General features: G+C 49.8%; 1 protein-coding gene across 1 annotated transcript; it reads left to right on the forward strand.

The window, feature by feature from the left end:
• The first annotated feature begins 2,922 nt into the window (after nt 1-2,922).
• CC2D1A (coiled-coil and C2 domain containing 1A) lies at nt 2,923-25,863 on the forward strand. Its single transcript, XM_006874278.1, has 29 exons — nt 2,923-2,982; nt 8,310-8,445; nt 9,294-9,409; nt 9,496-9,561; nt 9,800-9,934; nt 10,024-10,240; nt 16,767-16,891; nt 17,166-17,238; nt 17,390-17,461; nt 17,553-17,683; nt 17,760-17,832; nt 18,450-18,583; nt 19,112-19,223; nt 19,305-19,477; nt 21,134-21,256; nt 21,344-21,402; nt 21,496-21,612; nt 23,200-23,273; nt 23,350-23,408; nt 23,529-23,580; nt 23,675-23,774; nt 23,858-23,948; nt 24,318-24,455; nt 24,539-24,603; nt 25,156-25,219; nt 25,310-25,436; nt 25,564-25,640; nt 25,721-25,768; nt 25,843-25,863. The coding sequence occupies exons 1-29, from the start codon at nt 2,923-2,925 to the stop codon at nt 25,861-25,863; spliced, it is 2,838 nt and encodes a 945-aa protein (XP_006874340.1).
• Nucleotides 25,864-26,382: the final 519 nt, after the last annotated feature.

Below are 26,382 nucleotides of genomic sequence, written 5' to 3' on the forward strand. Positions count from 1 at the left end.
GCCACTGAGTTGGTTTCTGACTCATAGAGAACCTGTGTAGGATTTCCAAGGAGCAGCTGGTGGGTTTGAACTGCCAACCCAATGGTTTGGAGTTCAGTGCTGATCCTACAGCGCCATACCAGGGGTCCCAGTTAATTATGTTTTTGTTGTTAAGTGCAGTAGAGTCAATTCCGACTCATAGTCACCCTGTATAGGGTTTCCAAGGAGCGGCTAGTGAGCTTGAACCACTGACCTTGCAGTTCAAACGACTTTGCAGTCTGACGCATTAACCCACAGTGCCACACCAGAACTATGGAGCATGTTAATTATTTTGTTAAGTGCCATTGAGTTGCTTTCAACTTATAGTGACCCTGCATAGGGTTTCCAAGGAGTGGGTGGATTTGACCTGAAGTCTTTGTGGTTAACAGTCCAGTGCTTATCTACAGCACCACCTTTAGATTCCTGTTAATTATTTGTACCACCCAAAAAAAGAAATTTACAAATGGGAAGCAGATGCAAAGAGAGGTTGAGTAAGTCACTTGGAATTACCAGTGAGTAGGGTGTAGAGTAGTGGTTACGAACTGGGCTGCTAACCTCAAGTTCAGCAGTTCAAAACTAGCAGGGGTTCCGTGGGAGAAAAATGAGGTGTTCTGCTCCCGTAAAGATTTACAGCCTCGGAAACCCTATGCAGGGTCACTAAGTGTCGGAACCGACTCCCCGGTACTTCACAACAACAACAGGGTGCTCTGGTAGCGTAGTGGTTACGAATCGGGCTGCTAATCTCACGGTCAGCAGTTTGAAACTACCAGCTATTGTGTAGGAGAAAGATGAAGCTTTCTGCTCCAGTAAACATTTTACAGCCTCGGAAACCCTGTACAGAGTGGCTGAGTCGGAACTGACTTCACTGCACACATAACACCAACAGGGAGCGCTGTGGAGCGCTGTGATTAGGAACCCAGGGCCTTGGTTCCTGAGTCAAGCACTTAGGCACACACCCAATGGCCTTGCAGTCCCCACAAGTTCTACTTAGGGGGTCATCTCTGGAAGATAAACGCCTTCACACAGTCTGGGGCCTCCCCTGGAAGGCTGAGGCTCAGAAAGCTTTCCCTTTTCACTTCATGTATTTCTTCATGATTTATGTATCTCTTCCTGTTGTTGTTAAGTGTTGTAGAGTCAGTTCTGAGTCCTAGTGACCCTGTATAGGCTTTCCAAAGAGTGGCTGGTGGGTTTGAACCACCGACCTTGTGGTTTTCAGTCCAGTGCTTATCCTACAGTGAGCACTACACCAGGACTCCACCAGCAAGTATGTTGTTGTTGTTGTTAAGTGCCGTCGAGTCGGTTCCGACCCACAGCGACCCTGTACAGGGTTTCCGAGGGTGTAAATCTTTACGGGAGTAGAAAGCCTCATCTTTCTCCCGCAGAGCGGCTGGTAGTTTCGAACCGCTGACCTTAAGGTTCGCAGCCCGATTCGTAACCACTACGCTACCAGAGCTCCTTACCAGCAAGTATAAAGTCATTTATATTAGAAAGGAGCATAGTAGTTATGCTAGTATTTCTGCAACAAATCAGTCCACGTGCCTGCAATAAATTTATTCTACAATAAATTTGCCCACGGCAGAACTCCAAACCTGATGTTCCTGAGGTGCCTGAGGTTTGTGACTTCTTCCTCTTGCTCATTTTATCCCTCGCTGAAGAAGTCTGAAAATGACAAGCGAAAGTACCCCATCATCTAGCAGTCCCTGTCCCCCTCTGTGCTCAGGGGCCTTGGCTGAGGGCAAAGGTCAGTTCCTTCTTGTCCATCACATACAAGGTAGTAGACACAGCTCTGTGCACCCTGGCTCAGGGTCCCTGGAAGAGTCCCAGCCATCTCCTTGGAAGTTCCCCAGCTAACCATAAACATGGCAGCTCAAATCCACCAGCTGCTTTTTCTCGGAAACCCTATTGTTAAGCGCCATTGATCGGTTCCGACTCATTACGACTCTGTATAGGGTTTCTGAAGGGCAAGCAGCTGGTGACCTTGTAGTTTAAACAGCGCTGGCGCCACGCCAGGACTCCCGAACTAGGGAACTTTCAAGGAGATGGTTGGGACTTTAACAGGGACACCTGGGGACTTTTGGGGGGAGCCTCTGGGCTCTTTAAGGCTGTTGGGGCATCTGAAGGGGCAGGCGCGCCCCACAGTATAAGCTTTCCCAGCTCTTGAGGACCAGAAAAGGGAAAACCGACCTGGGCCAGAGAAGTTGTGGAGCTCGCTAGGTCCGTATCGGAAACTAGGTTGGCCTGGATCTGTTGGGGAATACATCAATACATTACTGGCGCTTAAATTTTTTGAGAAAATAAAAGGCAGAGTTTGCCCTCAAGAGATGTCGTAAGTTGAAGAACAGCGGAGGTGAGGCCTGGGCGCGTGGACCCGCCGCTTCCAGTGATCGGCCGAGCACTAACCCTGTCCCAGGCAGGGATTTCTGGTAAGGCTAGAGTCCACAAGTGGTCGCAGAACACCGGGAACCTCGCGGAGCCACAGATCCTCACACCGACGCACACTTCACCATTTTCCCGCTCAGCGAGAGAGGGTGTGTGAGCATGCGCAATTCCAACCCTGTCCCTCTCTTTCGCGCACGCCACACCTCTTTCCCCGCGCAGCCCGCCGTCCAGTGTTACGCGTGCGCGCCTACGCGTTGCCTGCCGGGAGTTGTAGTTTGCCGAGGAGGGCCAAGCAAGTCCAGTAGTAGGTCTCGGGTGCTGTGCCGCCCGAGGGCTCAGGCGGAAGTGGGGCGGTCACACCAGGAGGCGAAGGTGCTGGGACAACGATTGCGGTGTGACGAGCAAGGGGCGCAGAATTCGGGAAGGGCGCCTGCGCGAGGACTGATCAACCCCCCCCTCCCTCGGGGGAGGAGGCAGGGCAAGGCCGGACGTGTGGTCCGGTTGTCTGGGCATCCAGCCTAGAAGATGCACAAGAGGAAGGGACCCCCAGGACCCCCAGGCCGAGGCGCTGCCGCAGCCCGCCAGGTAAGTCTATGTCCTACGGCCCCGCCAGGGGGACCCTCTGGAATCTCGTCACATGCTCTGGGGAGGGCCCCACCTCCAGGGGAGTCCGATTCCCGCCCCCAGGTGAGAGCCTTGTTCTCGCCCCTCAGTCTGACCAGGCGCTCCTCTTCTCCAAAGTGAGGCCTGCTGGATCTGGCCTCCCAGCTATGCCACCCCACCCCCACCTCTGAACTTGGCCACCTGTTGCCGCAGCAGCTCTAGTTGGGAAGGGGCAGGCCTAGGACCTGGGGTAATCAAGACAGTAACTGCTCACAGGTGGCTTGTGTGAGCCTGGAACTGGCGACAGCCAAGCCAAGTCTCTACCTTTTTTTTTTTTTTTTTCCCTTTCAAATCTCCATTGTACAGATGAGGACACTGAGGCCCAGAGAGGTGTCTGGGAATTGTCCAAGGTCATAAGGATTAGCAGTTTAGCTAAACCTAAGTGCAAATCCTGAGCTGCAGGCCTTGAGCCCCCAGGACTGTGGCAGGCTAGCTTGATCTCCCTCCTTCATTTTCTTGTCCTCGGCACTGGCACTGACCATCCACCGCTACTGACATTCAATTCTTTCTGACTCCTAGTGATCTTGTATAGGGTTTTCGAGACTGTCATTGTTTTAGGGAGCAGATAATATCTTTCCCCCTTGGAGGGGCTGGTGGGTTTGAACTGCCACCTTGCGGTAGCAATCCAATGCCTAACCCACAGTGCCACCAGGGCTCCTTCAGGAACCCACTGTTTTATTATTGTCAGTTTTGGTGGAGGAAGCCCAGAGCATGGCTAAGTACCCTGGCATTAGGGACTACCCTGGCATTAGGGACAGGTGTTCCTGAAATTCTCTCCTGGCCTCTGCACACAAGTTGTGACTTCACAGCTCTGAGCCGCAGTTTTCTCATCTGTGAAATGGAAATCCTAAGAGTCCCTGCATCACAAGACAGTTGTGAAGGTTTGTTGAGATTGTTTACGGAAAGCAGCAGAATAGAACACTTAGTGACTATGTCATCATCGTTGTCATTACTGTTGTTGGCAGCTGCCCCTCAAGTCAGCCCCTGACGCATGGTGGCCCCACATACTAGTACAATGGAACCCTACGGTGCCAGGTCTTGCCCCATGCCATCCCATGATAGGCTGTGGATCTGACTGTTGTAATCTATAGCGTTTTCATTGGATCCTTTGTGGAAGTAAATTGCTGGGCCTTTCCTCCTAGTCTGAAAACTCTGCTGAAACTTGTTCAGTGTCACTGTAACACACAAATCCCCATTAACAAAGACTGGCCATGGCTGTGCCTGAGTTGCATCAGCTGGAAATCAAACCCAGTCTCCTACATGGAAGACAAAAACACTACCACTGAACCACCAAAAACCCGTTCTCACTGAGTCGATTCCAACTCATATTGACCCGCCAAGTCTCATTAGGTGCAGCTATGTGTACTTGCTGATACTTGGTCACTGTTTACCAAAGGGCAATTTTTCTTGTATTATTTCATAGTTTGTTTTTATTGTTGTTGAGAATATACACAGAATATCCATCAATTCAACAATTTCTGCCTTGATATTGGTCACATTTTTGTGTGGTGCAACCATAATCGCTCTCCTTTTCCGAGTTGGTCCTTTTTCCATTCACAGAAACTCACAGTCCTCTCAGTTTCCTATCTAGTCTTGCTAGTTCTTGTTAGTTCTCATATATACCTACCGCCATCTAGTCGATTCAACTCATAGCTGTAACTCAAAGTTGTAAATCTTTGTGGGAGTAGACAGCCTCATCTTTCTCCCTTGGAGCTGCTGATGGGGTTGAACCACTGACTTTGTGGTTAGCAGTTTAATGTTTATACCACAGCCCCACCAAGGCTCCTTTGAGCCCATCTGTTGCTGCTAGGTGTCATTGAGTGGGATCCAATCCATAGCAACCCCGTGTACAACAGACCAAAATACCGCTGGGCTTACGCCATCCTCACAATTGCTGCTATGCTAAGTCCATTGCTGCTGCCACTGCACCAATCTATCTCGTTGGGAGTCTCCCTCTTTCACACCGATCTTATACTTTACCATGCAGTGATCATCTTCAGGGACTGGTCCCTCCTGATAATATGTCTGAAGTATGAGAGATGGAAGCTTGGTCACCTTGACATGTAAGGAGCAGTCTGGTTGTGCTTCTTCCAACACAGATTTGTTTTTTCTTCTAACAGTCCATTTGTTTGTTCTTCTGACAGTATCTTTAATATTCTTCTCCAACACCGTAACTCAAATGCGTCGATTCTTCTATGGTCTTCCTTATTCATTGTCCAACTTTTATATTCATTTGATGCAATTGAAAATACTGTGGCTTAGATTAGGTACACTTTAGTCCTCAAACTGGTGTCTTTGCTGTTGAACATTTTAAAGAGATCTTGTACAGCAGATTTGCTTAATGCAGTACATCATTTGATTTCTTGACTGCTGCTTCCATGAGTATTGATGGTGGATCCAAGCAAAATTAAGCCTTTGACAACTTCAATCTTTTCTCATTTATCATGACATTATTTTTTGTTCCAGTGGTGAGAAATTTTGTTTTCTTTACATTGTCTTTGATCTTCATCAGTAAGTATTTTAAGTCCTCTTTGTTTTCAGCAACCAAGGTTATACCATCTGCATGTTGTAGGTTGTTAATGAGTCTTCCTCCAATAGTGATAAAATGTTCTTATTCATATAATCCAGTTTCTCAGATTATTTGCTCAGCATACAGATTGTATAAGTATGGTGAAAGAATACAACCTTGGTGCACACCTTTCCTGATTTTGAACCATTCAGTGTCATCTTGTTCTGTGTGAACAACTGCCTCTTGGTCTATGTACATGTTCCTCATGAACACAATTAAGTGTTCTGGAAAGCTAATTCTCCACAATTTTGCCGATAGCTTCTCCTGATCTATATTTGAAAGCAAAGTCAAAGCATAGTCAAAGCAAAGGTAAACAGTTTTCTGGTATTCTCTGCTTTCAGTCAAGATCTATCTGACATCATCAATGATGTACCTCCTTCTACATCCTTGTCTGAATCCGGCTTGAACCTCCGGCAGTTCCTTGTCAATGTACTATTACAGCTGTTTTAGAATTATCTTTAGCAAAATTTCAGTTGCATTTAATATTAATGATACTGTCTGATGATTTCCACATTCTGTTGGGTCACCTCTCTTTGGAATGGACACAAATATGGATCTCTTCCAATCAGTTGGCCAGATACTGTCTTCCAAATTTCTTGGCATAGATGAGTGAGTACCTCCAGTGCTGCATCAGTTTGTTGAAAAATTTCTATTTGTATTTCATCAGTTTCTGGTGCCTTGTTCTTTGCCAATGCCTTCAATGTACCTTGGACTTCTTCCTTCAGTATCATTGGCTCTTAATCATATGCTACCTCTAGAAATGGTTGAACATTAACCATTTCTTTTTGGTACAGTGAGTCTGTGGATTCCTTCCATCTTCTTTTTATGCTTTCTGAATCATTATTTTCCCCAAAGAATCCATCAGTATTACAAGTTGAGGCTTGATTTTTTTCCCCTCAATTGTTTCAGTTTAAGAAATGCTGAGCGTGTTCGTCCCTTTTGGTTTTCTAACTTCAGATCTTTGCACATTTCATTATAATATTTGACTTTTTCCTCTTGAGCTGCCTTTGAAATTTTCTGGTCAGCTCTTTTACGGCCTCCTCATTTCCTCCATTTGCTTCAGCATCTCTGTGCTGTAGAGCAATTTTCAGTCTCTTCTGTAACATCCGTCTTAGTCTTTTCTTTCTTCTTTGTCTTCTTAATGACCTTTTGCTTTCTTCCTGTATGATGTTCTTGATGTCATCACACAACTCTTCTGGTCCTCAGTCACTGGTATCTAATTCAAGAAGTTGGTAGAATTTTTCAATTTCATCATCACTGACTTTAGTGGTTGGTATGTAAATTTGAATCATAATTGTATTAAGTGGTCTCCCTTGTAGGTGTATGGATATTATCCTATCACCGACAGCATTGTGCTTTAAGACAGATCTTGAAATGTTCTTTTTGATAATGAATACAACAACATTCCTCTTCAATTTGACATTACCAGCACAGTAAATCTTATGATAGTCGGATTCAAAATGGTCAGAACCAGTCCATTTCAGCTCACTAATGTCTGGGATATCGATGTTTATGTGTTCTAGTTCATTTTTGAGAACATTCAATTTTCCTGGATTCATAATTCATACAGTCCCATTTTCCAATCATTATTCAATGTTTGCTGCTGTTTCTGCTCATTTTTAGTTGTGCTGGGGTTACGAATGGGGCTGCAAACTGCAAGGTCAGCAGTTCGAAACTACCAGCTGTTCCACGGGAGAAAGATGAGGCTTTCTGCTCCTGTAAAGATTTACAGCCTCGGAAACCCTGTTCAGGGTCGCTATGGGTTGGAACCAACTCGACGACACTTAACAACAACAACCCATCAATAAATGAAGATCCCGGAAGCTTTACTCCATTTGCGTCATCAAGGCCAACTCTGCTTTGAAGAGGCAGCTCTCATCCAATTGTATTTTGAGTGCCTTCTAACCTGAGGGGCTCATCTTCTGGCACTCTATCTGACAATATTCTGGTGCTGTTTCAATATTCAATATTCATAAAGTTTTCAGTGGCTAATAATTCGAAAGTATCCGCCTCTCCTTCTGAGTCTGTATTAGTCTGGAATCCCAGCTTCACAGCCTGCAAGCCACCACAGTGCGACAAACTGACAGACGAATGGTGGTTGATCCCATATAAATTGATCTTAAAACCTAAGGCAATTTCATAAGGTTCAACCTAATATCACGTCATCATAGGTCATTAACCAGGACATGGAAGACAAGTTTGTTACACAACAAAGTCCCTTCTTTAAGTTCTGCATTGTTGTTTGGACTTCTGGTTGTTCTTGATGACTCAGACATCTCAGCCCTGCCACCTCCCTCCTCCACCCCTGCACACCTCCGTGGTGACGGTGTTGGAAAGAAAAGCTCTTTGGTACCTATAGTGGCTTTGCTTTAGGCAGCGTGTGGGGCTTGCTTTTCCCACTGAACCTGACTAGGAATGTGTCTCAGGCAAGGACTCCAGCAGGGAGCTGGGTCTCTCTTCCTGCCCTTTGCCCCATGTTGATTTGTACCAGAGGACTTGGCCTGTGTGCAAGACACCTGCTTTGTTCTAGGCCAGTCCTAGTGCCGGACACTCCCTGGGAGTGGCATTACCCAGGAGGCCTGTGCTTCCTTCCCACTGAGTGGACTGTGGGCCCATCAGGGCTGTCTCTGGTCAGGTGGGGTCCATCCCAAAGTCTGACAGAACCCTCATCTTCCCACAGCTGGGCCTGCTAGTTGACCTCTCCCCAGATGGCCTGATAATCCCTGAGGATGGAGTTAATGATGAGGAACTGGAGGCCGAATTCTTGGCCTTGATGGGAGGCCAGCCCCCAACCCTGGAGAAGCTCAAAGGCAAAGGTGAGCTGCTGACATACCTCCTGAATGTTTTCTGAGCTCCCTCTGTGGGCTGGCTTGGAGCTGGGTCCTGGGGAGATGACAGAGGAAGACAGATGGCCCCTGCTCTCCTGGAGCTCATTGTCCCCTTGAACGAGGGTTTGAATCCCAGCTCTACCATTTCTGGGCTGTGTGCCTTGGTGAGTCACATTACTCATAGACCTTGATTTCCCTGGCTGTAAAATGGGAATAGTAAGTGCATTTACATCACAAGCTTTAAAAAGCACTTTCCACATAGCCTGCCCATTGTTAAGCTAATGTCATCATCGGTCTGAATGTCTGAGCCCCTCAGCTATGATGAGGGCTGGAATTGGGGAGACCTGTGAATCTGACAGGACAGCAGAACTGGGGGCTTTTTCAGGAGTGGCTACAGCAGGTGCAGAGGACTGGGGTGAAGGGACCATGACAGGGGGCACGGGATAGTACAGCAATCTAATGGGACCAGAGCCAGAAGACAGGGAGTCTTTAAATACTTCAGCTCTGCTCTGCATGTTATGAAGAGGTTTACGTAGCTTTAGGCTCTACGTATCTGGAAGAGGAGCTGTTATTTCCCCATCTTAGAGACAGGAAGACTGAAGCCCTATAGCTAGAAAATTGCAGAGCCAGGGTTCAAAACCAGGTAGGCTGGCCCCAGAACTGAGGCTTTATAAGGAGGAGCTGAGGCTGTTGAGATCGGTGAGGGGGTGACACAGAAAAGCCTGAGGATAGTGGGTCGCTGTATAAGTCCCACCTGCCTGCTGCTCTGTTCTGTGGGGCCATGGGGACTGGGCTCCGGAAGAATGTGGCTCAGCCTGGGGTTCCCCTGCCGTCAGGGCCCCTCCCCATGGAGACCATTGAGAAGATGGCCAGTCTGTGCATGAGAGACCTGGATGAGGAGGAAGAGGAGGGGACTGACGAGGATGAGGTGGAAGCTGATGATGACCTGCTGGTAAGCGACGGGGAGGGACAGGGGCTTCCCCTCCCTATGCTCTGTCCAGTGGGCCCTCACGCCTCTACCTCGGTGTGTCCCTCTAGGCGGAACTGAACGAGGTCCTTGGAGAGGAGCAGAAGGCCTTGGAGTCCCAGCCTCCTTCAGCCCAGGTACAACTCCAGCAGCCCTGCCCCTCTAACCAGAACCTGTGGACAACCTGGGGTTCAAATCCTGCTCAGTCATGTGACCTTCACTAGGAAACAGGGATGATGATATCTATCCTACCGGAATTAGGGGCTGTGGCCCAGGATGGAAATGCTAGAGGTGTCACCCTGTTAATACATGGAGGGGCCAGCGGGGGTAGCCTGAGGGGGATCACATCCAGGCCTTGTGGGGTTCCTTTCATAGCCGAAGCCTTCCACCCCTGGTGCGGGGCTGGAGGCCACCCTTCAAGAGAGGCTGACCCTATACCAGACAGCCATCGAAAGCGCTCGGCAAGCTGGAGATGGTGCCAAAATGCGGCGTTATGATCGGGGCCTTAAGGTGAGTGGGCAGAGGGGTGGATGCCAGGACCCTGCCACCAGTCCTGTGCCCAGCTCCGGCTTGTCCAACCCCCACATTCACTTCTCCAGACGCTTGAAAACCTGCTGGCCTCCGTCCGGAAGGGCAACGCCATTGATGAAGGGGATATCCCACCACCTGTGGCTGTGGGAAGAAGCCTCACAGCCACACCCAGCCACACCCCCACACCCAGCCAGCTGGCCCTGGAGCCCAGGGTGACCATGCAGGGTCCTCCTCCCAATGCCCCAGCCTCATCCCCGGCCTCAACTAGTTCCCAGCTGCCCCCAGGTAGGCCTAGGGCTGGGCTGGACTGGCAGCAGGGTTGGGGTAGGATGTTCAGCTGGTAGACCCCTCAGTGGGTGTACAGCTGTAGTCTAGTGTTAAATGTCTGAACTTCCCCCTAGGTCCTCATGTCCCTGGAGTTCCAGAAGCTTCTCCAAAGGGTATGTAACGCAGGAGAGTGGTTTTTGTTTGTTGTTTTGTTTTTAGTGTTTGAATGTTTTATTTTGTTTTCAGTGACCATTTACACAACAGCTTTGGTTTCCATTTGATAGTTTCTGCACAGATTGGTCAGTGACATTAGTTATATTTGACATAATGTGTCAGCATTTTGTGTAACTTCATCCTGGCTCTTCTTTTTCCAGTTCTCTAATTTCCCTGCCCTCTTATTTATTTATTTTTTTTGCTTCAGAGTAATTGTTGCTCATATAAGGTTTTAAAAAACTTTTTATTGTAAAGTGAGTGAAGGTTTACAGACAAGATCCTCAGTTTTACGTACAGCAAATCCTACACTGTGTTTCATCTCAGTGGCTGCAAACCCTTCCGTGGAGTTATCCTGGTTCCTCCCTGTAATCCCAATTTCCTTTCCACCACCTTCCCATCCCTTCTCAATTTTGTCTGTAGGACAGTGCTGCCCTTTTGATTCTGAATGATTGACCATTCCATGGTAAGCATACCTTGCTAGTGTAGTTATCCTGCTCTGTAAACCTGTCTTCTGCTTGGCTTAAAATTGGGTCATGAGGGTAAGTCCCTTTCCAGACCATGAAGGGCTATAGTCACAGGTTCCTCTAGTCTCTTTCTGACCAGTAAAATGGGTTCTTTTTTGTTTAACAAATAATTTTGGATTTTGTTTCACATTTTATCCCGTTCTACCTGGGACCCTCGAATGTGATCCTTTTCAGGCCAGTTGGTAGTAGTAACCGGGCACTGTCTAGTTCTTCTGGTCTCCAAGTCGTGGAGATTGATGTTCACATGTTGCATTAGTCCATCGGACTAATGATTCCAAGTCCATGATTCCAAGCCTCTTTAATTCTCCTCACTCTTCTTTCTTCTGCACACGGAAAGAGCAATAGCTACACCTTAGACAGCTGCTCATGAGCTTTCAAGATCCCAGACGCTACTCACCCAAGCAGGATGTAGAACATTGTATTTGTGGATTGTGTTATGCCGATTGACCATGGTGTCCTCTGAGACTAGAGTCCTGAGCCCCCAGGCCATATGGGTGGGGCTTTTTTAGTGGATCACTTTGTTCATAAGTCATATCCTTTATTTTGTGTGCCAGTTTTTCACTAAAAGGTGACTACGGGATAGTTTCAGTTCAAGGTTTAAAGAGTATCTCAGGCCAGTAGTCTCAGGGAGTCCTCTAGTGTCCAGTGGTCCAGTAAGGACTTGTTAAGAATTTGCATTCTGTTCCATGTTTTTATCCTGCTCTATCAGGGACTCTCTGTTGTGACCCTGATCAGAACTGTCAGCAGTAGTAGCTGGGCACTGTCTAGTTCTTCTAGGTCTCAGAGTTGATGAGTCAGTGGCTTATGTAGGCTACTAGTCCTGCAGACTAGTTTCTTCTCTGCAGTTTTGGTTTCCCTCTTTTGTCTTTTGCTCCTGACCAGTAGAGACCAATGTTGGTGTTGTGTATATAGCGTTTCCAAGAGCAGCTGGTGGGTTTGAACTGCAGACCTTGAGATTAGTAAGCCAATGCTTATCCTGTAGTGCCACACCAATAGTGGTCCCTTAATGGATCTTGGCTGAAAGCAGAGAATATTAGAAAGACGTTTACCTGTGCTTTATTGACTGCAAAGACTTTCGATTGTGTGGATCATGACAAGCTATGGATAACATTACGAAGTATGAGTATTCCAGAACACTTAATTGTGCTCATGAGGAATCTACCTGGACCAAGAAGCAGTTGTTCAAACAGAACATGGGAACACTGAATGGTTTAAAATTTAAAAAGGTGTGCAACAGGGTTGTATTCTTTAACCATACTTATTCAACCTGTATGCTGAGCAAATAATATGAGAAGCTGGGTTCTATGAAAAAAAACGTGGCATCAGGATCGGAGGAAGACTCATTAACAACCTGCGATATGCAGATGACACAACCTTGCTTGCTGAAAGTGAAAAGAACTTAAAACATTTACTGATGAAGATCAAAGAGCACAGCCTTCGGTATGGATTACATCTCAACGTCAAGAAAACAAAAATCCTCATCACTGGACCAATAAACAACATTCTTTTTTTATTTTTTTTTAAATGTTTTATTGTGAATTATGTAATAGTTTACATGGGAAAATATTAGTTTTACATTCATCCTATCGTATGTCATTTCATTGCCATGGTTACAATCCCTTCCATGCATCATCAACCAACCACAGGGTATACCCTGCAAGCCTGCTCCCCTGGTCATCAGCACACAGCACCTCTCCCTCTCTGGGTCTAAAGTCAACAACATTCTTATCAACGGAGAAAAGATTGAAGTTGTCAAGGACTTCATTCTTCTTGGATCAACTATCAACACTCATGGAAGCAACAGTCAAGAAATCAAATGATGTATTGCATTAGGCTAATCTGCTGCACAAGACCTTTTTAAAGTGTTGAAGAGCAATGATGTCAGCTTGAGGACTAAGGTGTGTCTGACCCAAGCTGGACAGTGAATAAGGAAAACCGTAGAGAAATTGATGCTTTTGAGTTGTGGTGTTGGAGGAGAATATTAAGCCATGGTCTGCCAAAAGAACCAATAGATCCATTTTGGAAGAAGTGCAGTCAGAGTGCTCCTTTGAGGCCAGGATGGCCAGACTTCATCTCTCATACTTTGGACATATTGTTAGGAGGGACCTGTCACTGGAGAAGGATGTTTGGTAAGGTGGAGGGTCAGAGAAAAAGAGGAAGACCCCCAACGAAATGGATTGGCCAAGTGGCAGCATCGATGGACTCAAGTGTGGCAACAATAGTGAGGTTGGCCCAGGATCGGGCAGTGTTATGTTCTGCTGTGCATAAGGTTGTTATGGGTCGGTACTGACTCAATGGTACCTAACAACAAATGGCTGCTCTCAAGCTTTTAAGACCTCAGATGCTATTCACCTCTCTAGGATGCAGATCGTATAGTTTTCAATGAGCAATTCAGAAGTCTCAACTTTACTCCTAAATCTCACCTGCTGGAGGAAGCACCTGCCACCAGGTTTTCTTTCCCAACTTCCCCTTTTCCAGTCACCCTCCTCCTACCTTAGGGAAAGAAGGTCTGCCACATTCCCTTCTAGAACCTGAACATGAGGCTTTGCCATAGTTTCAACAATGTCCTTGTCAGGAACCAAAGAGACAACCCAAACACCGGCCTGGGGTTGAGACAGTGAGCTAATACTGGGTGTCAGAACCCTTCTGCATCCCGACCGGTTTCTAAACCATTGTTCTTGATAAAGTTCACCTAAAATCCACAGTGGAAATCACCAAAATGTTATCTCAATGGGGATTTGAGCAGAGGGCTCGGTAGGGGTTCCCATAATGAGACTTGTGCGCCATTCTCACCTGCTTGTGGGTGTGAACTGGGATTCTCAACACTTTATAAAGGCAAGTAGAAAAAGAGCTGAAGGATGGTACTGAACTTGGTGTGGGGAGGACACAGCCCCAGTCGGTGCACGAGGTGCATTGTCAGTAACAGTCTGGATATGTACAAATTCTTTATCAGCAAATTTGATAAGCTGTTTAGGTTTTGCTCAGTTACATGCTAATAACAATTGTAGTGATGATTCAGCCTAGAAAAGATTTTATTTTTAAAAAACACAACACCCACAAACGGGAGCTTTACAGTCACAGTAAGTAAAAACAGTTACACATCAAGGTACTTTTCTTCAACTTCCAAACACCTCTTCGGGAAAGTCCATCTAAATGTAAAACAATAGGTCCAGTTGTCAATCTGAAAACGTTCCGTATAGATACTGTGTTCTGGGTGTTTCTAGACTTTGTGGTCCAAGGCGGAAGTCGGGGGTAAGTGTATAGTTACCATACTTTGTCTTTTTAGACTAACAATTGCGCCTAACATCACCTTAAATGAGATGTTGCTTTTGCTGTGTGCTGTCAAGCCAGTTCCAACTTATAACAAACTCTGTAGGGCCTCTGAAGGAGCTCTGGTAGCGTAGCGGTTACGAATCGGGCTGCGAACCTTAAGGTCAGTGGTTCGAAACTACCAGCCACTCCACGGGAGAAAGATTAGGCTTTCTACTCCCGTAAGGATTTACACCCTCGGAAACCCTGTACAGGGTCGCTATGGGTCGGAACCGACTCAACGGCAATTAACAACAACAACAACATAGGGTCTCTGAGGCTGTAAATCTTTATGGGAGCAGAAAGCTTCATTTTTCTCCCACAGAGCAACTGGTGGATTCTAACTCCTTTCAGTTAGCAGCCCAACACATAAACCCCTACACCACTAGGCTTCCTAAATGTAGAGATGTTGTTGTTGTTGTCAGGTGCCATCGAGTCGGAACCGACTCATAGCGACTCCATGCACAGCAGAACGAAACAATGTTCGATCCTGGGCCAACCTCACCACCGCTGCCACCCCCGAGTCCATCAATGATGCCACCTGGCCGATCCATCTCGTTGGATACTCTCCCTCAAAAGCATATTGAGCATAATAACTTGAAAATGTAACTAACATACTCGTTAAAAATCACTTCATCCAGTGTTTCTCAACTTTGCAGACACACAGACACACTGCATGAATGTAGTTTGGTAGCACAAATGTACAGTGTTGTTCCTGTTATGTGTTGTCAGGTCAGTTCCAGCTCATACATAGCAACCCTGTGCACAACACTGCCTGGCCTGTGCCGTCCTCACAATTATTGTTCTGCTTGATTCTGTGTCAGTCCATCTTCTTGGGGGTCTTCCTCTTTTTCACTGACCCTCCACTTTCCAAGCATGATGGCCTTCACCAGGGATAGGTCCCTCTTGGTAACAAAATAGGAGAGATGAAGTCTCTCTCTCCATCCTGGCTTCTAAGAAGCATTTGTCTGTACTTCTTCCAACACAGACTGGTTTGTTCTTTTGATGGCCCATGGTACTTTTAATATTCTTCTCCAACACCAGAACTCAAATGCATCAATTCTTCTACTGTTTTCCTTATTCATGGTCCAACTTTCACATGCATATGAGGCTATTGAAAATACCATGGTTTGGGTCAGGTGCACTTTAGTGCGAAAACTGATTATCTTTGTTCTTGAACAATTAAAAAGGCCTTTTGCAGGGGATTTGCCTGTGCAATACGTCATTGATTTCTTGGCTGTTGCTTCCATGAGCATGGATTGTGGATCCAAGCAAAGTGAAGTCTCTGACCACATCAGTGTTTTCTCCACTTAGCCATGATGTTAGTTACTGGTCCATTTGTAAGAATTTTTGTGTTCTTTATATTGAGCTGCAATCCATACTGAAGGATTTACTGATCTTAGTAAATACTTCAAGTTCTTGTTGCTAAATATACAATGTTGTTGTTGTTAGGTGCCATCAAGTCAGTACTGACTCATAGTGACCCTATGCACAACAGAACGAAACACTGCCCAGTCCTGGGCCAACTTCACAATTGTTGCCACGCTTGAGCCCATTGATGCTACCACTTGGCCAATCCATCTCACTGGGGGTCTTCCTCTTTTTCTCTGACCCTCCACCTTACCAAACATGATATCCTTCTCCAGCGACTGGTCCCTCCTGACAATATGTCCAAAGTATGAGAGATGAAATTTGGCCATCCTGGCCTCCAAGGAGCACTCTGGCTGCACTTCTTCCAACACAGATCTGTTTGTTCTTTTGGCAGCCCATGGTACTTTCCATATTCTCCTCCAACACCATAACTCAATTGGGTGGTCAAAAAGAAGACTTTCAAGTGTACAAATAGGTTAGGAAAAAATTCTGTGAGGGACATGGATGGAAATAAAAGTTCAAAGAGAAACAGATGTGGCACTCTTGCCTGCTGCAGTAAGCTCATGGATAGATTTTTAAATGTGTTGGTGAGTTTCAAGTCACCACAGTAGTTTAAAAGAGTGGCTTTCTTCTCCAAATGTGACAGAGTGCATTAAGCGTTAGGCTGTAAGTTGCACAGTTGGTTTGAACCTACCAGCTGCTCTCCTGGAGAAAGGTGAGGTTGTGTGCTCCCATAAAGATTTACAGTCTCAGAAACCCTAAGAAACATTTCTACCCTGTCCTATAGGATCACTATGAGTTGAAATTGACTCGATGGCAGTGGTTTCTTTTGGGTTGGGATGACTACCTTTCCCACTTTTTATATTTAGGATGAAAATATTTAGATGTCAAGGGGGCGTAAAGTTTCCCATAGTTCTCTTGGGGGCAAGACAGTAGTGGCTCCGTAGTCAGCCAGGTCAGAAGTTGAATCCCAGCTCTGCCATTTTCAAGCTGTGTGACCTTGGGGAAGCAAGCTTCTCTGTCTGAGCCTCAGTTGTTTCGTCTGTAAAATGGGCCTAAGTACAGTCTCGTTGGAAGAATGAAGTACAAATGGCCCAGCCTCCACAACCTCCTCTCTCCCCATGCAGGTCCCTGCAGCCCTGGCCTCCTGGCCCAATTGCAGAGCCGGCAGCATGAGTATAAGCTGGCTGCTCTTCAGTCCAAACAGCAAGGAGATACTGCCTCCGCTGCCCGGTATTTCCGCGTGGCCAAGGTGCGTCCAGACTGATGGACAGGATTGGAGGGAGAGGGTAGGATGGTTCCATCAGTGGGTGATCATGAAGAACATGGGCTCTAGAATTAGACCCAAGTTTGCATGCTGATTGGATCACTTTCCAGCTGTGGTTTGCTATGCTTCTTGGAGCCTCAGTTTACTCACTCTGTGAAATGGTCATCAGTCTCAGAAAAGGAGTGAGGGAGATTATGCAAAGGAGGGACACCCTCTCCAGCTGAGCCTCCTCCTCTAACTTTGTGCTTCCTTCTCCTAGAGCTTTGATGCTGTCTTGGAGGCCCTGAGCCGAGGGGAGCCTGTGGACCTGTCCCGCTTGCCCCCTCCCCCTGGTGAGGACCCTGCCTTGCCCACTTTCCAGGCCCTCACAAAATTCTTCCTGATGCTGCTGCCTCTGTTGGTCAGGCTCAGGGACTCCCATGGGTCAGACTGTCCTGGAGGGGGATGTCAACAAAGCCCCTGATTGGTCCTCTGTGTCCCCAGACCAGCTGCCTGCAGATTCACCATTGCTCCCTTCACAGCCTCCAACTCCTCCCACGGCACCCTCCACACCAGGTAAGCTCGCTGGATTTTCTGGGGTGGGCTGGCTTGGACAGCAGCATCTCCCCTTCCTGGACTCTTAACCCTGCCTCCTGGCTTGGCCCAGATGTGCCTCCACCTCCGAGGACCCTCCTGGAGGCGCTGGAGCAACGGATGGAGCGATATCGCGTGGCTGCAGCCCAGGCCAAGGCCAAGGGGGACCAGCGGAAGGCCCGCATGCATGAGCGCATCATCAAGGTGAGTGGGGGCCAGAGGGTGAGGAGGCGACCCCTGGGTACCTAGCCTGGGTAGTCTAACTCGTGTGTCCCTGCAGCAATACCAAGATGCTATCCGAGCCCACAAGGCTGGCCGTGCTGTGGAGGTGTCAGAACTGCCAGTGCCCCCAGGTGGGTCCCACACAGCTCCCTCCCCTCAGCCTCAGAGCCCTTGCAGAAGCTGTTCTTACTGTGCTGGCTTGGGGAGCTGATTGGTACACAGGGATTTTTGCAACCTGGTGTCTGAAATCAGTCATGGTGGGAGTATTTACACCCTGGAAACTGGCACACACAAAAATCAAGGCCATCTGTTGGGGAGTGGGTTCACCAGCTCACCTCGGATCGTCCTAAACTTTCATCTTTGCTTGACTCCCTGTTCTGAGCCATCAGGGCTCAATTTAACTGACCCTTCCCAGCCCGCCATGAGTCGAGGCTGCTTTTGGGGGTCTCAGAGCTGCCCACAAGAGCAGCAGCCTCTGAGTCCTGATCATCTCTTAGCCCCTCCAGTTCTAGGCCCGGCACTGATGATTCATCAGACACGTCTAGTCAAGGCCTGGGGTCCTAATGAAAGATGCTAAGAGACTGAATGAGGTTGGGAACAGCCTGGTACCCACACGGGACCAGTGACAGCTACTTACTCACATTCAAGTAGAATTCGAGATCTGAGGCACCTCACACGGGAGGCACCCATGTCTTGCCATGGATACCTGGGTACCTAGCTTCTGACTGGGTCCTGTCCTGCCGTCCAGGCTTTCCCCCTATCCAGGGTCTGGAGGCCACTGATCCCACCCAGCAGAGTCTGGTGGGTGTCTTGGAGACTGCCATGAAGCTGGCTAATCAGGATGAAGGCACTGAAGATGAAGAGGATGAGGAACCTAGGAAGGTGTGAGGGGCAGGAGTTTTGGGGTGAGGCCAGGGAGGGGCAGCCAGGCTGAGTTCTGAGAGTCCTGCCACTTGCAGCCTGTGTGGTTCAGCCCAGTCGTCCTCTCTGAGCCTCAGTCTCCTCATCTGTCCAGTGCGGATGACCATAGCTCCTTCCTCCCATGGCTGTTGCAGATTCAGTGAGAATAGGGACATTGTGTGAAGTGCTGAGGAGACAGAAAGCAAGGTGGCCACTGGTTTTGTTTGTTTTAACTTTTCACTGGGAACTTGGGTGAAGGATTACAGAGCCCATCCGTTTTCCATGTAACAATTCATACACATGTTGTTTCATCCCATTGACTGCAACCTCCTCAGTGTAATGTCATGTGTCCCACTTACTCCTCTTGTTTTCTGTTTCCATTCTTCTTTCTTTCCTAACCCTTGTGAACATTGTCCTTGGGTAAATGCTGCCCTTTTGAGTGGTGGCGGATCCTGGGATTTAGGGTATGAGCTCTGGGAAGGCTCTGACATCCTCTCTATCCCTCCGAAGCCCACCAGCCCTGCGACCTCCACAGCCCAGCCCAAGGCTCCACCCTCAAGGGCACCAGCATCAGGATCAGCCCCAGCAGCCAAAGCAGCCTCCAAAGGCACATCCACCAGAGGTAGGTGTGCCCTCCTTGCTCTTGTTGCCTGTTGCCCAGCCATGGACCAGGCAGGACCTGAAGCCACCCCTGTACTCACAGCCCAGCAGCAGTTGGCCTTCCTGGAGAACCGCAAGAAGCAGCTCCTGCAGGCTGCGCTGCGAGCCAAGCAGAAGAATGACGTGGAGGGTGCCAAGATGCACCTGCGCCAGGCTAAGGGACTGGAGCCCATGCTGGAGGCCTCACGCAATGGGCTGCCTGTGGACATCGCCAAGGTGAAGCCTCTAGGACCACTACTCAGGCACCCACCATTCACACTCTGGCCAGTAAACAGCCATGTGACCTGGAGTCCAGGTCCAGACTAAGCTGCTGTACCAAATAGGCCTCCCAAGAAACACTCAGGGCCCTCCAAGGCCCAGGCATCTTTCATCCTGTTGCTCGCCTCTCTAGACAAGTTGTTACCCTTGTCCACACGGTTAAAGCAGATCACTGCCTTGTCTGCATCTAGCCTGTGGGAAGGGGTAGGAGAAAAAGGTAGGGCAAGCAGTTTCTTTTAATAACATGGATTTGTCATCACTTCTGGTCACCTACTATTGATCAGAACTGAACCACATGGCTACACCTAGGTGCAAGGGAGGCTGGGACATGTAGTTTCTTGTTTGTTTTCCAAGTGCCCAGATTTTATTACTAGAGAAGGGTGGGGGTGGGGGTCAGATTTGTAGTAGACAGTTAACAGTTGCTGCCGTGGACAGGACCATTCGTTTCTTATGAGTCTCGGTTGGTGTAATGGAGCAGCATCCACGTTAGGAAATATTTATGGAACACTGACTGCGTGTCTGGCCTGGGCAATGAGAATAGAGTCAGAAAAAAAAAGTAACAAACTAGACAGTGCCCCTACCCTTGTGGAGTGGGAGATAGCAAGAAATAAAACTCCTCAGCATGACCTACAAGGCCCTGTGCCAACTGCCCTGTCACCTCCCGGCCCTCACCTCCTCCACTCACACTCTCACTTCCTTCCTGCCAGCTGTGTGGCTTCCTCAATGTCCCCAAACACCAGGCACTCTCCAGCCTCAGGGCCTTGGCACCTGCTGCTCCCTCTGCCCAAAATGCTTCCTCATCTACCCCCATCTCTGTCTTGCTTGCAGACTCCCACCCCTCTTTAGGTCTCAAATGTCATCTACTTGGAGGCCTACTCTGACCTCTCAAAATCCTTCCCTTTAATCTGGAACTCCTGGAGTCCTGATATAGCACTGTAGGATAAGCACTGGATCACAAGATTGGTTTGAACCACAAGGTCAGTGGTTCAAATTCACCAACCGCTCCTCAGAAACCCTATATAAGGTCGCTATGAGTTGGAACCGACGTCACAGCACTTAACAACAATAGCAACAAATCTTTTATGAGGTCCTTGGTGGTACACAGTTTGCTCTTGACCACTAACCTAAAGATTGGCCGTTCAAACCCACTGTAGATTACAGCCAAAGAAATCCTCTGGAGCTCAGTTCTACCCTGTAAGACACACAGTCACCATGAGTTGGAGTCTCTACTTGGGGTTTTTTATTGTTTTGTTTTTACTATTGCATATAATAATATTACTATGGGTCGGACCCGACTCGATGGCACTTAACAACAACAACAACAATAATATTGTATATTGCGCTTTTTCCTAAAAAGAACTTGGCCCCCTCAAGGTCAGGGCTGCTTGTCTCTCTTTCATGCTAAATCCCTAGCTCCAGAACAGGGCTTGGCACCCAGGAGGGGCTCCACCCATGACTTCTTGGGTGACTGGAGGATCTTAGTGTGTCGAGTGGTGGGATGTGGCAAATGTAAGGAATAGAATCAGACAACAGGGGTACCTAGGGGGCCTTCACCAAGGAGAAGTGGTGTGTCCCCAAGTCCTGTGGTGGCCTCATGAGCCTTGTCCTTCCCAGGTGCCGCCTGCCCCAGTCAACAAGGATGACTTTGCCTTGGTCCAGCGGCCAGGCCCAGGGCTGTCTCAGGAGGCCGTCCGGCGCTACGGTGAACTCACCAAGCTGATACGGCAGCAACATGAGGTTAGCAGGATGCCCAGCCTTGCTCAACCGGCCCCCACTAGGGACACAGCCCTTCAGGCCTCCCCTTACTGTCTTCTGTTCCCCCAGATGTGCCTAAACCACTCTAACCAGTTCACCCACCTGGGCAACATCGCTGAGACCAGCAAGTGAGTGTCCCCCACCCCACCTCCACCAATGATTTCATCCCAGCCTGCCCCGCCCAGGAGCAGGGAGCCTGAGCAGGGCCCTCTGGCTGGCAGGTTTGAGAAGCTGGCGGAAGACTGTAAGCGGAGCATGGAGACTCTGAAGCAGGCCTTTGCCCGGGGTCTCTCCACACCTGCTGCTCGCTTTGAGCAGAGGACCTTCAGCGTCATCAAGTAAGGCTCTCACACTCACGGGCTGCTGTACCTGAAGAAGGGAGCAGAGTTAGGGTGGGTGGAGGGAGCACAGCACACGCAAGTGTCCTGAGGCAGGCATGAAGCGGGAGGTGAAGGCTGGCCAGGAGACACTCACAGAGTCATGTTTGAAAACAGGGAAGATGCAGTGTGTACCAGGATGTGCTGAGTCCCAGGGGCCTGGGGAGCCAATGAGAGAGCAGAATTGTGGTCTAGTAATGGTTGTAGGTTGTGCTTTTTGTATCAGGGTTGTTCACAGATACAAACCAATAGGACACACACACACACACACACACACACACACACATATATATAGTGAGAGAGAGAGATAGGTGTGTATTCTGATGTAAAGTGTGTATGTGTTTGGCAAGTTCTAAATCTATAGGTCACAGGCAACAGACTGGAAACTTGACAGTCTTGTGTCTGAAAGCAGTATGCGAAGGAGCAGGTGGGAAACTCTGACAGGTTGTCTATGTGACCGTCTTGAGACAGAATCCTTCTCCCTTGGGAAATCTCCATTCATGGTTGTCAGGCTTTCGGTTGGTGGGGTGAGGCCCATCGTAACCAAGGGTAAATCTCCATCATTCATGTTAGCCGAAGGTCAGTTTTAATCACGGAGCAGAGCCCGACCGACACCTGTCGTTACCCCTCACACTCTTGTTAAGTCTTCCCCACATTCTCAGGAGGTGGATCATGTGTCCCACTCTTCCTAAGCTGGGGTGCGGCCACTTGCCTTCCAGTGGTAGCCTGCTACACTAGAATAACTACACCCCTACTCTGGTCGCCCAGGAGCTGTAGTAGTATAGTGGTTATGAATTGGGCTGCTAAACTCAAGGTCAGCAGTTCGAAACTACCAGCTGTTCCAAGGAAGAAAGATGAGACTTTCTGCTCCTGTAAAGATTTACAGCCTCGGAAATCCTGTACAGGGTTGCTATGAGTCGGAACCGACTCCACGGCACATAACCACCACCACCACCACTCTGGTGCCCCACATCCACCAGGCCTGGTTCCCGACACCTCATCTTCCTACACTACCCTCACTTCATATGGCTCCAGCCATGTGCAGGCATGTTCCCACATTAGGGCCTCGGTACCCATTGTCTGCTCTGCCCAGACTCCCTTCCCTGGTTCTTTTCTGGCACCTCAGATGTCACCCCTCAAAGAGGCCCTCCCGACTGCCCCCTCCCAGGCAGCTTCTCCTGAGCATGTGCCATCCAGTCGTTCTCTGTAGAGGTGCCCATGACGACTGAGTCTTTGTGTTCACTGGTCATCTAGCCACTTGGCCAGCATGTCTCATTTATTTCTACACCTCCACCTGTGAGGACCCTGGCTGGCACATAGGAAGGGCAGGTACCCCGACGGTGAGGGCACAAGTTGTCACATAGTAGGTACCAAACAACTACGTACAGACTGAAGAAAGGACTCAAAATACAGCCACGAGTGAGACTGAACAGAGGCCCTCTACTGAGACACCCCCAGAAGCCAGAGGTGTCTTTACCTTGAGAGTAAAGAAGGTGGGTGGGCGGCTGGGCTGAGGTACCTCTGTCTCCCCACCTGCCTGCCCGGAAGGATCTTCCCCGACCTCAGCAGCAATGACATGCTCCTGTTCATCGTGAAGGGCATCAACCTGCCCACACCCCCAGGTGAGGGGGTGGCTGGCTGGGGTCAGGGCCGGGGGGACCACTGCTCTGCCTAGCTCTGAGCCTTGTTTGTCCACAGGCCTTTCCCCTGGGGACCTGGATGTTTTTGTTCGGTTTGACTTTCCCTATCCCAATGTGGTACGTGGGGAGCTAAGAAATGGAGGACTTGAGTCCCAGTTGGTTGGGTGGAGTGTTGGGCAGGGGTCCGTGGCTCAGACCCCAGACCCCTGAGCTGTTCTATATCCTATCTGGTCACAGGAGGATGCTCAGAAAGACAAGACCAGTGTGATCAAGAACACAGATTCCCCAGGTAAGCCGAGGCAAGAGCCCCCCTAGGCCTTAGAGAGCCCGAGATTTCACCTGACCTGTCCCCAGCTTCCTCTCCTCTCTCTTTCCCTGGACAGAGTTCAAGGAGCAGTTCAAGCTCAGTATCAACCGTAGCCACCGTGGCTTCAGAAGGGCCATCCAGACCAAAGGCATCAAGTTTGAAGTGGTCCACAAGGGGTGAGCTGGAGCCTCAGGCACTGGGTGGGCGCTAGGAAAGGGGGAGCTGCTCTGGGCCAGCCAACCTGTCCCCCCACACACAGGGGGCTGTTCAAGAATGACCGGGTCCTGGGCACAGCCCAGCTGAAGCTGGACACCCTGGAGACAGCATGCGAGGTCCGGGAGATCCTGGAGGTACGAGGTGTTCATTCATCAGACAACTGCCTGGAGTCTTCCTCAAAGACCTTTCACTGGGAGCCCCAGGCCACCCCATGCCCATCACCAAACACTCTCTAACACTCTCTCTACTCTATTCCAGCCGTTGTCCTAAATATTAGACGTGATTGTTGTTAAGTGCTGTCAAGTCGGTTCTAACTCATAGCAACCCTGTAGAGGGTTTCCAAGGAGTGACTGGTGAGCTGGAACCACCAACCTTGAGGTCCAGCACATTAACCCACAGCGCCACACCCTTGGGGGGTCATAATTTGGAAATCTGCTTGGTTTTCCCTGCTCCTGACCTGGGGCCTGCTTCCCTACCACCGACTTCCCTTGGCCTTCACCTAGGTTCTAGATGGACGCCGGCCGACTGGGGGGCGGCTAGAGGTGATGGTCCGAATTCGGGAACCACTGACAGCCCAGCAATTGGAGACGACAACTGAGAGGTGGCTCGTCATCGACCCTGTGCCAGTAGCTGTGCCCACGGTGAGACCACTGCCCATCGTGCAGCCCATGGAGGGAAGCTTGGTTCTAAGGGGCCAGGACTCATGGGACTCTGTCCCCTGAAGCAGGTCACTGGACCCAAAGGGAAGGCCCCTCCTGTGCCTGCCCCTTCGAGGGAGCCAGGAAACAGGTAGGTGGATGAGGATATACTGGAGAGAACCTCTTTGGCCTGGCTCAGCTCCACCGGGCACAAGTTTGGACCATGTCCCTTCCAAACCTCTCCTGGGTCCCTTTCTCCTTGAGAATTCAGTTTAAACTTCTCAGCCTTGCCTTTAAGACCCTTTGTGGTATGACCATCATCCACCTGGCCAGCATTTCCTCTCAGCACTCCGCCTGCTGGTTCATTGACACGCCGCAATTTCACTGGCCTCTGGAGCAACCCATCTCCCCATCCTTTCCCCTCTTTCTGTGACCAACTCTCACTCATCCTTTGGGTCCTAACTTGGTTGTTCCTCCTCCAGGAAGCTCCCCCAGGCTAGTCTGTCCTAGGCTTGACAACCAGGCATCTCAGCTCATAGCTGCCTGGGCGTGTGACCCTCTTGCCCACTAGGTTGTGGGATCCACAAGCATTGGGGTGGCCTGACTTGCTTCCTGCAGTATCCCCAGTGCTTTGCTTGTCTTTGATTTCATGGGGTTGGAAGGGGAGACCCCTGCAGCCCCTCATGCCACACCCATCCCGCAGACCCACCCGGCCCCTACACAGCCTCAGTGTGCTGGCCTTTGACCAAGAGCGTCTGGAGCGGAAGGTGGGTACTTGCTCTGCTAAGCTCTTTGGAGTGGAGTTGGGGGGTCTGCAGGCCCAGGCCGGACCCTCACAACCCCCTGTGCACCTCCAGATCCTTGCCCTCAGGCAGGCGCGGCGGCCAGTGCCACCTGAGGTGGCCCAGCAGTACCAGGACATTGTGCAGCGCAGCCAGTGGCAGAGGGCCCAGCTGGAGCAGGGAGGCGTGGGCATTCGTCGAGGTAGGGGCTCCGGCAGGCATGGTGGGGTGGGGGCCAGGGTGGGAGAGCTGAGCACCATTGATCTGTCAGTTGGGCACATCGGGGGAGGAGTGGACTCCAGACTTCCTTGATCCCTCTCTACCTACAGAGTACGCTGTCCAGCTGGAGCGGCAGCTGCAGTTCTATACAGAGGCTGCCCGACGTCTGGGCAACGACGGCAGCAGGGTGAGGCAAGGTGGGCGGACAGGACCCAGTGGGTGTGGGATCGGGCTGTCTGAGCACAGGCTGACTCCCTGACCCCACAGGATGCTGCAAAGGAGGCTCTCTACAGGAGGAACCTGGTGGAGAACGAGGTGAGGCTCAGGTGGTCCAGTGGGGGCTGTGGATAGGTCCACCTTCTCTGACCCTCTCTGACCTTGTCCCCCAGCTGCAGCGGCTCCGAAGGTGAGGAGCCGCCGGGTGGGTGGCCTCAGCCTAGGGAGCCGCCCGGCAGTGGGAGTAGCTGAGCGTGACCCAGATGGAGTGAGCAGACAATCAGCTGACAATCAGCTCTCGGGACATGGATGCGAGACTGTCCCCTTCTGTGCCGACCCAGGCCCAGCTGGCAGAACCTCCCTGGCATGGTGTTGGGATGAAGCCCAGTCAGCTTGGCCCAGCTGCTGGCACCCTTGGGCCAGTCCTGTCTGGGTGGGTCCTGGAGAGGCCCATTTGCACAGCTCTGGGTTGCCTGGGCCCTGGCCTGCCCTGATGTGGGAAATGGCAGGACCAATCCTGGGGGCCCCTCCAAGCACTTTACTCCCTGTCCCTTCCCTGCCTTAACCCTCTGAAACCTGCCCACACCCCAAAGAAGCCTCCGAGATCGCCTGAGCCCCGGCTGACTGCCCTGGCCCAGTCAGGCCCCCAGGACCAGCCCTCGGAATAAATGGCTAGGGCCACACCCAGTCCAGCCGTCTCTTGTCTTTATTCC

This window comes from Chrysochloris asiatica, unplaced genomic scaffold (genome assembly GCF_000296735.1).
Source record: "Chrysochloris asiatica unplaced genomic scaffold, ChrAsi1.0 scaffold00268, whole genome shotgun sequence".
Lineage (NCBI taxonomy): Eukaryota > Metazoa > Chordata > Mammalia > Afrosoricida > Chrysochloridae > Chrysochloris > Chrysochloris asiatica.